Source organism: Leishmania martiniquensis, chromosome 5 (assembly GCF_017916325.1).
Source record: "Leishmania martiniquensis isolate LSCM1 chromosome 5, whole genome shotgun sequence".
Taxonomy (NCBI): domain Eukaryota; phylum Euglenozoa; class Kinetoplastea; order Trypanosomatida; family Trypanosomatidae; genus Leishmania; species Leishmania martiniquensis.
In genome coordinates, this window is record NC_090140.1 from 7,501 (window position 1) to 21,383 (window position 13,883).

At 53.6% G+C, this 13,883-nt stretch overlaps 5 protein-coding genes across 5 annotated transcripts; all 5 read left to right on the forward strand.

The window, feature by feature from the left end:
- Positions 1-2,459: 2,459 nt before the first annotated feature.
- Positions 2,460-5,207, forward strand: LSCM1_07677 (uncharacterized protein; the record flags this gene model as incomplete). Its single annotated transcript, XM_067325039.1, has 1 exon — positions 2,460-5,207. The coding sequence occupies one exon, from the start codon at positions 2,460-2,462 to the stop codon at positions 5,205-5,207; it is 2,748 nt and encodes a 915-aa protein (XP_067181244.1).
- Positions 5,208-5,699: 492 nt separating this feature from the next.
- On the forward strand, positions 5,700-6,119 carry LSCM1_07678 (uncharacterized protein; the record flags this gene model as incomplete). Its single annotated transcript, XM_067325040.1, has 1 exon — positions 5,700-6,119. The coding sequence occupies one exon, from the start codon at positions 5,700-5,702 to the stop codon at positions 6,117-6,119; it is 420 nt and encodes a 139-aa protein (XP_067181245.1).
- A 574-nt stretch (positions 6,120-6,693) lies between these two features.
- LSCM1_07679 (uncharacterized protein) lies at positions 6,694-7,281 on the forward strand (the record flags this gene model as incomplete). Its single annotated transcript, XM_067325041.1, has 1 exon — positions 6,694-7,281. The coding sequence occupies one exon, from the start codon at positions 6,694-6,696 to the stop codon at positions 7,279-7,281; it is 588 nt and encodes a 195-aa protein (XP_067181246.1).
- A 1,088-nt stretch (positions 7,282-8,369) lies between these two features.
- On the forward strand, positions 8,370-10,115 carry LSCM1_07680 (uncharacterized protein; the record flags this gene model as incomplete). Its single annotated transcript, XM_067325042.1, has 1 exon — positions 8,370-10,115. The coding sequence occupies one exon, from the start codon at positions 8,370-8,372 to the stop codon at positions 10,113-10,115; it is 1,746 nt and encodes a 581-aa protein (XP_067181247.1).
- Positions 10,116-11,289: 1,174 nt separating this feature from the next.
- LSCM1_07681 (uncharacterized protein) lies at positions 11,290-13,815 on the forward strand (the record flags this gene model as incomplete). The annotated part of the gene is made up of 1 exon (XM_067325043.1): positions 11,290-13,815. The coding sequence occupies one exon, from the start codon at positions 11,290-11,292 to the stop codon at positions 13,813-13,815; it is 2,526 nt and encodes an 841-aa protein (XP_067181248.1).
- Positions 13,816-13,883: the final 68 nt, after the last annotated feature.

Genomic DNA, 13,883 nt, shown 5'->3' on the forward strand with positions numbered 1-13,883 from the left:
TACCATCAGGTGGGTGAGTTCCAGTGTGGCCTTATCCCGGTCTCCCGAGAAGATGGTGTATGCTGCCAGCATCGTTTCCACCGGGGTCAGCGAACGGAATCGTGCCCGGACGATAAAGCTCTGTCGAATCCGCTCTTCCGTCTCGTCCTCGTCGATCTCCTTCAGTATCCTAGTCCGTGCGCGTTCCACCTGTCGCATGGGGACCTTCCAGGGATAGATTTTACACTCGGAGTCGAACTCGATGGTGCTCACAATACGTCCCTGGTCGCCCGCGCTCCCCTCGGTGACTGCTCTCTCCATCACCTCCATCAGCACACTCGCCCTGGCACGAAACGTTTCCTCGTCGACGGCCCCCATCTCCCTGAGGCGTCCCAGGTTCTCGATGCATTGCCGCACCTCTTCTGCCTTCGAATGTTTAATGTCCAAGGACATGGTTCACAGTGATGGTTGGATGTAGGGGTCAATACAGATCGTTTTTTTCCCCGAAACTATTGTGTGAAAGGTGATGGTGGCGTGGAGGGCGAGAGGGCTTCGCTGCTTCACCGGGTATCCACCGTTTGCGTGCAGAGCACTCATGCGTGTGCAGGAGAGACGGTGGGAAACGCAGGGGGAGAGGTAGAGTCACCATCCCGCACACAAGGTGGCGTCCACGCGTGTCCAGTGCAGTGCAGCCTGGTCGGCGAGCCGGGCCTCCGGTTCACCTCCGCCCCCATCTGGCGGGGCAAAAAACGCATCGAGCTCCGTTGTCCGATTGGCAAGCACACCCTACATTACCCGACACGCTCTTACTTCGCATGCCTAAGCTTTTGAGGTAGGGGAGGATTCCTTGCTGCCCAGGTGTATTCGTTGGTGTGTTGGGAGATGACCATGGGTTGGGTAGGGCGTTGCAGTCACCTTTGCGCGCGCGGCAGTTGGTAATTATCTGTAGCTGAAGTAAAAAGCCACAGAAACACTATCGTCGAAAGAGCACGTGGTGTTGTAGGGAAATGGATTTGGGATAGGCCAGGTTGGTGCCCTGTTGATTTGGTAGTCCGCCCTCCTTCCTGAAGGGGGGGGTAATGTATTTATTTTCTAGAACGCGGTGAAGTGACTGAGAATAACCAAAGCGCTCTCGTCTCTGTGAAGAACTTCTCAAACGTATTGTGATCATCGCAGGAGGGGCATTATAAGCTTTCCATTTCAGGATCTGTGCTTGTGGGGAGGCGAGGACATCCGCTCAAATTTTCACTGCACTGAATGTGATGCCATAGCCAATGTAGCTTTCAGCTTCTGCGTTTGACATGTCTTCACGCTCGGAAAGAGAGGTGCTGGGGTCTCGGTGATTCTCTCGGTTGGGGAGAAGCGTATCCTGTTTAGGTGGTTTTATCAACCCGATTTGTTGATAGTTTGTTCAATGAAATAGAGGGGAAATGCCTTATCGCTAGGGAACGTAGTGAAAGAGAGAAATGTACCATTGAGGACCTCTGAGGCGGCGGGTTTCGTCGTGGAAGTGCAGGAAATGGAGGATGCGGGGCCGAATACGGAGGTGGGCGCCCTTGTGGGATCTTTTCTAAAAACTTCGAGGGTGTTTTTTTTCGATTGGTACTAGATACATGACCGTTGCTTCCCCCCATAGGTTTCCTCAAATGTCACTTAGAGTTGCGTTTCTTTCTCGTTGCCGATGAAGGAGTAAGCAAGACTTTTCTCACTCATAGAAAAATTATACTTGGGTATAAGGGTACTCACGCTATGGGATCTTTTCTAAGTTCTGTTGTTGTTCTGGGTACCAACGATTAACACAGGTGCTCAAGTAAGGTGCAGTTGTAGGTTGCTCCGCCTCGGTGTTCATTTAAAGGGTCAACAATGCCGTGATTATATGGAGCCCATGAAAGGGTGTGGCGATAAAATATTGCGTACTCCTCTGTTGCACCTTTATGGCTTATTTCTGAGAGCGAACGAAATTGGGGGAGAGGCTTTTTGGTTGAAGTTGACTTTGGGCAGTGAAAATTGATGGAAAAGATGCGCAGCCTATGTTGGCTGCTATGTTGCTGCGCAAAGCGTGAAGGTGGAGTACGTATCTCCTTCTTGTGCTCTGCCAGCTGAGCAGCACTCCTTGTGCGTGCGGGTGCTTCTGTAGCAGAATGAAAATGTCGAAATGCTCGTTACGCTTGGAGTTACACACAACCACTAGTACGGTAAGGCCCGTGCGATAGCGAAGAGCAATGGCACGTTATGTTCATTGTTTGTTGGCAGATTTAGTTTTGTGAACTCGCGTTCCCTCGCCTTCGTGCGCTTTGCTTCGAAACATCACTCTCCTTTTTCCGACAATTCTGGAATAAATATGGGTCTTTGCCTATGGGGCCGTAATCTACTTTTGATGCTCGCTGCATGGGCATTGCAAGACAATAGAACACGAGGCCATAGCAACCGAATTTCACCTCCAAAGGTTGGTTGGCGAACTTTGCGTGGATTCCTCAGCAATGGAGAAGGCAAGTGTGAAGCACTTGGAATTTCAGCTGCAGCGGGAAAAAGCGCTGACAAAAGATCTTGATGCGAAGTGCAAAGCACTTTCAGCCCAGGTGGCTCAGCTAGAGCAAGATAAAGCGGAGCTTCGGCGTGAAAAGCTAGTTCTTGGTGAGGAGGCTAAGAAGACATCGAAGCTAGATGATCGAATCCACAATCTCCAAAGAGAAGTGGAGAACCGCGACGCCATAATCACCGCAGAGCGAGCTGCAGCTCAGGAAGCGAGAGCTGAAGCGGAGGAAATCCGGCGCAACGCGAACGCGTCGATTGCTCTTTGGACCAAGGCTGAGGAACAGTGGACATTGGAGCAGACTGCACTCAATGAGGCGGCTAGCCTTTATCGTTCAAAGATCGAGGAGCTGGAGAAAGAATCTAGACTGCTAAGCGATGCACGCGCTGAACTGACGAGGCAGTTGCAGAGAGAGAGGGAGCGCGCGATGAGACTAGCAGAGACGCGGGAGAGGATGGATGTGGAAGTTAAGACTCTCCACTCACAGGTAGAGAAGCTGCAGAACAAGGTTTGCGACTTGGAGCAAACTGTGTATAAGCTAGATCTGGCCGGCGAGAAACAGTGCGAGGCGATCAACCTGAAAGACACCGAGATCAAAACTCTCGAGGCTACCGTGGCGCGGCATGTGGAGGCAGAGGAGCGTTTAGAGCAGACGATCAATTCACTCAACGATCGGATCAACGCAGCAAAGATGGTAAATCTGGAGGGCAAATGCGAGAACGAAAAGCTGCAGTGTGATGTTCTGGACGCGAAAAAGGAGATAGACCGCCTTAATCTCCAAATCGACTCACTGAAGCGTGATTCGAACTTCCTCTCTCAGAGCCAGGTGAGCGTCCAAAAAGCGCTAGATGAGTTGAAGGAAAAGCACCGGCAGCTGCAGGAGGAACTTCGAGATAAAAATGTCGAAATTCGCCGGCACGAGCTCTCCATCAGTCAACTGAATATGGAACTGAAGAAGAGTGAAAATCAGGGCGGCGAGTGGTCATTTCAGTTTTCATCGCTGGAGTCGGAGCTGCAGCGGACAAAGGAAGCATTGAAGGCGGCGTCTGCGGGTGCTGAGGAGCTTGGGCGCGAGAAGGCCGAGCTGATGGAGAGATTGAAGGAGCTGAGGCAGCTTGTAGAGTCCAAGGAGGAGGAGATGGTGCTGCTGCAAAGCGAATCCGACGAGCGAGCTGACACCTTTGCGCGAGAGATCAAGGACCTGGAAAAAGAGATCGAAGCTCGTCAGGCCGTGATCAAGGAATTATCTGACCAGCTCAATTCCGCAAGCGAGAAAAACACGGTCTACCACTCTAAAATTCTTGAGGAAGCGGAGGCGAGCGAGAAGATGCGGCAGCAGCTGACGCAGATGGAGCTCCGCGTACAGTGGAACGAACAGGAGGTGTTTCTGCAGATGTGTGTTTCTGAGAAGGAAAAGATCTTCTCAGCTTTCTTGAGTGATTGGTATGAGGCACCGAAGGGATTAGTCGCGACCCTCTTGAGGCGCTGCGACTGTCTGCAGGAAGAGTGGTGCGCATTGCGCAAGGAAGCGGAAGAGCTCTCCTGCGAGAAGGGTACCAAAGACACGCAGCTCAGAAAGCTTCTGCGGAGGAGTGCAGAACTGGAGGATCAAGTGGCCACTCTGCAGAGGAAGGCGGACTTGGAAGCTGAACGTATGTCGGTTCTAAAGGACGAAGGGCTGGCTGCTAAAAACGAAGTCAACGAGCTTCGTGCTGTACTGGAGTCGTTGCGCGGCGAGAGCGCTTCCGCATCATCAATGGTTGCGGCGCTTCGCGAGCAACTGGTCTCGGCTAAAATTGAATTCGAAAGAGAGGAGGCCGCTGCCGCTGACTTACGAGCGCGTATGTGTGCTTTATCAGAAGGCGCATCCACTTTGGAGGAGGCTGTTTTTTCTTACGCTATGGCACAGATGGATGGGGTACAGGAGCTTTTGGCGCAGAAAGTAGATGTTATCCGGCTGCAGGTCGCCTCGCTGTTGTCAGAATCGGTGGCTGAAAAGTCATTGCTGCAGTCCTCGAAGGAGCAGGTGGAGGCGACGTGTCGGGAGCTGTCTGTGTTGGTGAGGGAAGCGAAGATATCGATGAACAAAAGCGATCTTGCTGCTGTAGAGCGACAGAAGGCCCTAACGAGTCGCGTGGCTCTTCTGGAATCTCAACTCGCTGGGACTCGCCGCGAGAAAGAGCAGGCAGTGACTCAGCTGGCAGCATTGCTGCGACGATTTGAGGAGGACAAGACTTCCTTTGACTTGTTCCGGAGGGAGGCCGCAGATGATGTTCAGAATGAGCGAGCACGTAGTGAGGCAGCAGTGAAAGAGTCTGTGAAGCTTCGCAAGGCAATCGATGCGGAAGTGAAACGCAAGTGTGAGTACAAGGAGGCGCTAGAGAACCTTAAGAAACTTCGTTGCGAGAGTGAAGAGCTGCGACGTGTTGAAAAAGAGCGCGCTGCTGATGCGATCAGAAAAGCGAATGCGGAGGCCAATTATTGGGTAAGATGCTTCGATCATCTTAAGGAGATGATTGAGAAGAGCCGACGGACAGGCGGCCGCTTGCCGTCTATCGACGCAGACACTATTCAGCGCTTGGAGGTTGCTAAAACAGCGATTTTACCCATTCAGACATGCGAAGTGAATAGCGCGCTATCAGGGTTGCCAAAGTTGAAGCGCGTACGAGAAGAGTCCTCAGGTGATCAGAGGTAGAAGTATTGCCATTCAGCGTCTGTTTGATTTTCGCAACCGCTTCTGGTGAGCGAACGATGTGAAGGCGTTTGTATTCCTCAACTTTTTCCACTATCTATCTTGTCCTGATGGCTAGAGTCGAAGTTTTCTTTCTTTTTTTTTCATCTTTAGATGCATGTTTTTGTTCTTGTAGATTTCTGCCTATACAACTGAAAAGAAACGAGAAAGGAAGAAACCTTGCATTGCTGCTTATTTAGGTGTGCCTACCAGGGAAAGGTGTTCATGAGAGCGAACGTGGTGTTCCTGCGTATTGTTCTTTCTGCCCTTCCCCAGTGTAACCGCCGTGCCCATCCACCATTGGTGGGCGATTTTGGAGTCATAGACCTCGCAAGACTCTTTTTCGAGCTCTCTGTATTGTGTTTTGTACATTCTTACGTCTCTATCTTTCTCTCTTCGCGCGTCTTTTGATGTGTTCTCCAGGCTCGCTCCCGGCGTTGAAGCCGGTAGTGAGTCATGCTGAAGTTTGTACGAACGCTTCTGAAGGCTCGACTGGTAGCTTTCAATCCGTGGAAGCGCAGACCCGGTGGCCTGCAACTGTATGGGCGCCCGCAGATGGTCGACCCCAGTTACTTTCGTGGCAGATACAAACAACAGAACCCTGACGATCCATCTCGGTTGCTCAAGCCAAGCCACGTGCTTTTGAAGCGGTGCCCAGCGTGCAAGCGGACAATGTTCGTACACATCAGTAGCAAGGATACGTTTCATACATGTTGTGAGGGAGTGCCGATGAAGGTATATTCTGATATGAAGACTGTAATGAACATCGAGCAAAAGATACTTCGCCTCACTCGCCAGTGGGATGTGGAAAACGAGCGTCCGTGGAGCAACCCTCATCGTCCACGGCCAAAGGGACGATCAAAGATGAGGAAGTAGATATGGAGGTGGGGAGTGTCTCTTTTGCTGCTATTCAGGACATAACTACGAAGTGCCTGTAGCTCTCCTTTTACGCGTGCTCCCAGCCCACGTTCGACTAGCAAATGAACTATGCATTCGAAGTAAGGAACACAGAGTGCGAACGGCTGCAGAGGGTATCCTTGCGTTTATCTGCGGTCGCGTGCCGGCCACCAAACGGAGTTGTGCAGAAGGCTGCGCATTAGCGGCGCTGCCACCAGAGGCGCAACTCACTAGATGCCTCAAGTGTGCTGCTTTGCGGTAAATGAGTGTGGATGGCCGTGAGGGGAGCTGTATGTGAAGCGCAGGACCCTTTTTGCGTCTACATCGAAGGCTGAAGTGTTGCTTATCTATGTCTCGCTGTTGATTCGCCACTCATCTCTATTCAAGATTCCTTTTGCACCTCTGTTCCCTCTCCTTTTACATTTGCTGCAAGTGGAAGCTTTCACACCCGTCTTGTCTTCCATTGCGCTCATCTACTGAAGCTGAAACACGCACACACATACACAAAGACACACACACACACACACACACAAACACACCCAGACGCATCCTCATGGGCTGGTTTAGCTGGGTTTGGGACTGGCTGTCCTACTTGGGCCTGTCTAACAAAAGCGGTAAGCTGCTTTTTCTTGGGCTGGACAATGCTGGAAAAACTACCCTTCTTGGTAAGCTGGCGACAAATCAGGTACATGTTCATCGCCCAACATTCCATCCTAACTCTGAGGACTTGACACTGGGAGGCATCAAGCTCAAAACCATTGACATGGGTGGCCATCAGCAGGCGCGCCGGCTGTGGAAGGACTACTTCACGAAGGTGGACGGCGTTGTTTTCATCGTTGATGCGGCGACGCCGCAGCGTTTTCCGGAAGCAAAAAGCGAGCTTGATATGTTGCTGCAGTCGGAGGAGCTTGCCAAAACGCCGTTCCTGATTTTAGGCAACAAGATCGACATGCCAGGTTGCACATGCTCTGAAGGCCAACTTGTCATGGAGATGGGCCTTGGTGGTGCACTCACGGGCAAGACAACCACAGTGACGGACCCCAATGTGCGTCCTCTCGAGGTGTTCATGTGCAGCGTAGTGAAGAACGTGGGCTACGGCGACGGATTCCGCTGGCTCTCGCAGTATCTGAAAAGCTCGTAAGTCTTCCATTGACATTTGCATGTGCCTGCAGGACACTACCCTTGCGTAGTTGATCGACTTCCTTTATTCCGTCAGGGTGAGAAGGGTGAAGCAGAAAAAAGAAAAGGATATGGATGCTACACCAACTTGATCCTTTTTTCCCATTTGTAGTTGCATGTTTTTTTTGTGTGTGTGCGTATCAATGTGCCCTATCAGGATGGGGCCATCCACGTGTAAGTGAAGAGGTTCACTTTTTTTCGAATGGCACGGTCTCGCATCAACTGCCCCTCTGTTTTTTTTCTTCCTTTGCTGCCCTGTCTTTTCATCTGCTTTTGAAGGGCCAGGTATTTATGAGGAGGGCAGGGAAAGACTAGTGGGAGTGGGAGGAGTCCTAGTATGCAGCAAGCTGCTGTGCCAGGGTAAAAGAAATGTGTGAAACACGAAGTAATCGTTGAGATCTCATTCTCTTGCCAAGTGCAGTGAAAAGTATAGTGTGATGGGTGCGCCTCCTCCTCTGAGTGTTTTGCTTCCCTTGAAGAGAGCAAAAAGTGCGAAAGAAGGAAGTACATTTGACGCTTGCGTTTGTTAGCATTTGACCGGTTTGTGTTCACTGGTGGGGTGAATGCGGCGAAGCAAATGGGCGTCCTAGCAGACGCTTGAAGGCTAAACTATACGCGCGGAACTGGCGAGCGAGTGCCGTGGGAAGTCGACCATGTTCGAGATAGGGCGGTGGAAAGGATGGGCTCGACTTCACGTGAAGTCGTCCGCCGGAGGTATCGGGCCTCTATCTGCTCTGGTGAAGGAGGAGTGTGGCGAATGTGCCCACTGGATATGGAAGCTCATATGTCGTACAAATCGCCCGTAGACGCAGTCTCATGTTCAACGCTCTTTCTCTCCCCTTCTCTGTGAACGTTCTTTTCGCTTTGTTCTTCGGCCGCCGCACGGCAATCCTTTCGCTGTGCATGAGCAAGGGAACGGAGATCGTAGCGCAGTAGTTTTGAACACCGACGCATTCGAACCCAGGGGCTACAGCACAGGCTTTGCCTAGTCCGAAGAAAAAGCCGATAGCTTTTTTTTCGTTCTTGTCCTTGAGCGCTTGTGTGCGAGGGATGGCAGGAAAAAAAGGAAAGGGGAAAAAGGCGTTATTGGCAAAGGCAAGGGCTGAGGAACTTCGTCTGATTCAGCTGCGCGCCCTGGAAGCAGAGGCGGAGGATTTTCAACAGCAAGAGAGTGAACGCCGTCGGCGCGATGAGCAAGAGGAGCGATTGGCGTTTCTGCGCGATGAGCAGCAACGAATCATGGCCGAAAAGGATCGTCGCATTGACGAGATCGTGCAGCAGCTCTCCCGTGTGACGGCGGCGATGCAGGATGATCGGCTTAGCTACGATAGCCAAATCTATCAACTGAGTACACTGCGCGATGCGCTTTTGAATGAGGAAAGTCTGCTAAAGGTGGAGATGGAAGAACTGCATGGTATTCTGCTGCAGGAGCGTGCGAGTCACTCAACGCACGTGGAGCAACTGCGCGGCACACTGGAGGCGGAGCGCAATCTGCATAACGATGAAAAGAAGTGCCTCCGGTCTCAATTATGCGAGGCAAAGGTTAGCATGGAAGACAGCAAACGGCAGCTGCAGATTGCGTGCGAGTTGCGAGAGTCAGTGGAGCACGAGCTCAAGGTGAAGGTGTGCGATCTGGAGCGGGAGCTTGAAAAGGCACTGGCGATGAACAAGTCTTTGCAGGATGCGTTGGAGGGGCGGGAGATAGAGGACCGCAAGAACGTGACGCTTCTGCAGCTGCTGAATACGCAGATAGATTCAGATAAGCGGCAATATGACGCGGATCTTTGCGAAGAGCGTGGCCGCACGAGTCGTGCGCAAGAGGACGTGAGCATCCTGGAGGCGAAACTGACGGAAAGCCAGCGTGAACTCCACAACTTTATGGAGGGGGCAAAGAAAGAGAGACAGGCTTACGAGGAAGAAGTGCGTGAGTACAAGCAGCTTACAGAGCAGCTGAAGTTTGATGCTGAGTACCTGCACCGGGAGCTGGAGTCGATGCGTGCCGAGCACGCCGCCGCGCTGGAGAAGATGGAGGCGGCCCAGGCGGCCACGCAAGCGGAGCTGCAGCAGTGCCAGGTAGAGCTGGAGGCGTCTCAAAAGAAGAACAGTGAGATGGAGAATCTGCTGCTGCGCAAGGAGCGGGAGCACTTTGACAAGGTCACTTTTCTCAACGCGCAAGTGGCGAACGGTCGCATGGCTATCGCGCAGCTGCAGGGCAAAATCGATAAGGAACGGGCTGAGCATGGGAGCGAGTTGCAGCGACACAATGACACCGTTCAGCGGACCATGCATGAGCTGGAGCGAATGAACGATGCTGAGAGTGCCCAGATGAGAGAGCGGCATATGTACGAGCAGCGGCTGCTTACCGACATGGATGGCCTCAAAGCCACCATCAGAGAGCTGCGCATACGTGTGATGGAGCAGGAGGAGGCGTATGAGCAGCTGCGGCAACTGAAGGAGAGCGAGATCGAGCGGTTACGAGGCATCCTAGACGCGAACTTTATTCCGAACCGCCAAGATGTAGAGGTGTCTCTGGCTAGCAGCCGAGCAGATGAGCTTTTTTTGGTGTCGGAGGAACTTCGGTCGGTGAAGAAGGAGATGGCACTGAAGGAGGCGGCTGCGAAGGAGACGGAAGGGTGGCTTCGGGCGCGCATTGCGGAGCAGGTGGAGGTAATCGATACCCTGCAGCTTGACCTCAAGCGCATCGAGCTCGGCCGGAACGAGAGTATCCGAACGCTGAAGGACGAAGTGGGGAGACTGCGCAAGACACTCGAAGTTCACAGCATATCATGCTCGTAGTCAGCCGCTTCCGTGTCTGCAGCGTGTCTCTGTTGTGGTTTGGTCTGCTCCGTCTGCATTGGCGTGGGCTTTGTGCGTGCCGCTACATCTGCCTGTATCCTTGGGTATGTGTTCGACTCCCCTCGTTTCTGTGGCTTTCGTACATTATATGTCTTTCGAGTTGGAGCATTGCGCGCGTATCATTTACGGTCTCCTTCCCTCCACCCAAATGAGTATCCTTTGCGTACCTCTCATTACTTTTTTCTTATAGCAGCGACAGATGTAAATAGTATATAGCGACCCTCGAGGTTGCCGACGAAAAAAGGGAGAGAAAGCAGGGAGGATGTGGCGGCGGTAGTTTGAAACACTTGACCTGAGTGGTGTAGCGCTTCTGTGTCGGTTGTGTCACTGAATACTCTGTTTACCACCGACTATGTATGTTTCTTGTTGTCTTTTCTCTCTGCTCTGTGAAGCGGTGAGACGACCATCATGTAATCTTGACCCCCTCACTACCCAAGTCTCTCGTTGCTCGGCTCCTTTTTTGTACAGTCATTCTTGTCTCTGTGCAATGTTGGAAACGTGAAGTCGAAGCAGTAGAGGCCATTGCACGGCACATGTACGTTTCCCTTGCAGAAGTACGTCATCTTCGACAGCTTCAAGGCTCTATTGTGCTGCCTCCACTGCTTGTGGAGACGACTAGCCCCCTTCCCCCCCTCCCAGAGAGAGGCTCCGCGGACAATCTTAATGAGGGAACTGCTAAGCACGTGCAAAGGCGCACTCCTCTTGAAGGTTGTTTCATGCGCCAGCCAAGGCGCGTGTGGTGATGCTGGAAGGGGAAGGCTAGAGGTGTACGCCGAGGCACATACATCATCGCTCACTCTGCTTTTCTGTCAACCGTGCCGCGCTCTGATCTCGTTCTTCTTCGAATTCGGCCCCAACTCCGTTCGCGCCTGCTGTGCAGTGTTGCGAATACGCGTCTCATTCATTCGAGTGCTCCTCCTCACTCCTTGTCGCTTTCCCTGCACCGGACTCTTGCTGGCTTCGGCGCCTTCGCCTTCTCTTTCCGTCTCACTGTTTCCTCAGAAGGGGTGTTGGCGGGCACGAAATTGGAAACTGGCCGCCCACAATCACGGCACAGCGCAGTTGATGCTTTCTCCCCCTTGCGATCACACACAGCTATAGGTAAAGAAGAACAATGCAGTCGCGCGCCAACGAGAAGACCACAGGCGTCTACGGAGCGGAGCGGATTCCCGGCAACTATCTTAAAACTCTAACCGGCGTGGTACGGGGTGAGGAGCTCTTCTGTCGACCTGACCTGGAGCGGCCATGGCGATCGGTCGACCAGCAGCGGCACGCTGCAACCATTGCGCTGAAGGAGAAAGAAATCGAGGAGCTGATGCGACTGTGCTCCAACTTGCGAACGGAGCTGAGCAACAGTAAAAGCGACTTGCTTTTCCTAGAGTACTCTCTGACAGAGAGGACCAAGTTGCAATTGGCGGAGAAGCAGTGTGAGGTGGATGCGCTTCAGCGGCGTGTGGAAGAGCTTGAGAAGGAAAAGAAGGAGGCTGCGGCGGTCACCGAGAGCCAAATTCGACTCCTTCGCTCGCAGGCGGAGAACGAGTCCCTTGCTCACAAGAACGAAGCACGTCTCGCCACTGAGCGCTGCGTCGAGCTGACCAAAGCTTTCCAGAAGCAGCTCGAGGATGTCAAAGCAGCTGGTGTACGCGAGGTGGAGTTTGTGGAGGCCCGCTTCACAGCAAAGGTCGATGAGGTTACGTCAGAGCTGAAGTCGGTGCGTGAGTCGCACAAGGTCTTGGAGGATCACTACAGGAAAGTGGAGGCGCAGTCGTCGAACATGGTGCATCGCATTGAAACGGAGTACAAGGAAAGATTACGGTCATCGGAGCAGCGCATCGAGGAGCAGCGGAAGGAGTACGAGGCCCAGTTAGCCACGGAGCGGCAGGAGAAGGAGGCAGCGCTAAGGGAGTCCAAGAGAACCACCGAAAAACTTGCCATTCTGCTCGCTGACAAGGAGGAGCTGCTCCAGAAGCAGAAGCTTTGGAACAGCTACATCCTCTCGCACCTGGACACCTTTTACCTTAGCTTCATCGCTGCCGCTCCCCAGCTGGCCACGAATCCGGCTGGCACACAGCTCCAGCAGGTACCGGAGCTGTACGCGCCGCGCTTCCTCCTCGAAGATCCAGACTCCAAGGTGAACGTGGAGCGTATCGCGTATCGCGTGGCGCAGCTGGTGCAGTTGAAGGACCTCTCTTCACTAGGAGAGGTGGCGCCGCTTTACGGCGCCAAGCCTCCCAGCACGGTTCAGCTTGATCAACTCGTGGAAAGCCAGGAGCGTCTGCGGTGTGCACTGCACGAGCTCGAGGACCAGCAGAGTCGACTTGAGGCTACCGTCCGCAGCTTCACCTCGCGCTTGTACTTTTTCAGCGACAATTTGGAGGAGTCTCTGCGTCGGGGCCCTGCGCCGGTGCCGCCGCCGCTGCATGATGTTGTGTTTGTGTGCCTGTGCATTCCAAAGGGGCGGGTTCTGTGGGCTGCGGACCCAGAGCTGCTGCGGACTGCCGTACAGCTTTTGTATAGCACACTGCGTCTGAAGATGGCTGAGTACGGCGCTCACGAATGCTACAGTGACGATGTGTCGATGCTACTTGCGTTCGCGGATGGGACGGCGGCATGCCGCTTCTGCACGGAAACACAGGAATGGCTGCTGCGACTTCCCTGGCCGGCTCCCCTTCTGCAGTTGCCGGAGGGACAGGAGGAGCGGTCGGAGGGCGGGCGGCTGCTGTATCGAGGGCTTCGCGTTTCCATGGCGCTCCACGCAGGTGAGGCTTACGTGGAGCCGTCTGGTATCCCGCTTAACGGCGCGTACCGCAACCACTACTACGGCAAGGCTGTCTCGCAACTGGTGCACCTTTGCTCTCTCACGCAGGGCGGTCAGATCATTGCCTCTATGGCGGCGTGGCAACTGTGCGCGCGCCGGAAGCAGGAGCTCGGCGCGGTGGTGGTGAAGAGCCTTGGCGCCATCCCTATTCTCTCCTTCAACAGCCAGTCAGGCATTCAGGACAGGCAGAAGATAGAGCTGCTGCAGGTTCTTCCGATAGAGCTCGAAGGCCGCAGTTTTCAGCCGCCGGGAAAGGCAGCAGTCCCCCCGATTTCCGCCCTCAGTGGCGTGAAAGAGTCTGTCCTAGGTGCCGAGGTGACTGCCTTAGAGTCTCAGCGAGAGCGTGTAAGTAGCGCACTGGCCCTTCTTCGGGAGGAGTGTAACAGCATTCAGAGTAGCATGGGCAGTCTTGTGGCTCGCGCACGTGCGGCACTGCCACACTTTCACCTCCTACCACCGTCGGAAATGGTTGAGCAGATGAACGATTTGTACACCGTGGTGGAGAAGGTTGCTGTTCGGGCTGAGGACCTCTACGCTGACTTGCAAGATGTTGCACACGCACAAGAGGAGATGCATGCGCAAGCACAAGGTATCAAGGGCTATTTGAAGCAGCAGGAAGCGTCCGCCGCCCGCGAAGAGGACCTCCGCACAGAAGCGGAGGCAGTGCGGCGAAAACTGGAACATGCGCTCCGGCTAGAGAAAGACCGGCATCATGCGGAGACAGAGCGCCTCCAGCTCGCAGTGCAAGATCGAGAGCAGCTGATTCGAAAAGTATATCAGGAGTCCCAGTCCCGCCAGACAGCGGCACCTGTCAGTTCCTGAGTGTAGCGGGCGCAGCTCGCCCAAGCAACGACGAAGTGCTTTTCGTTCTGTGCCAGTTCCGTGGAGAG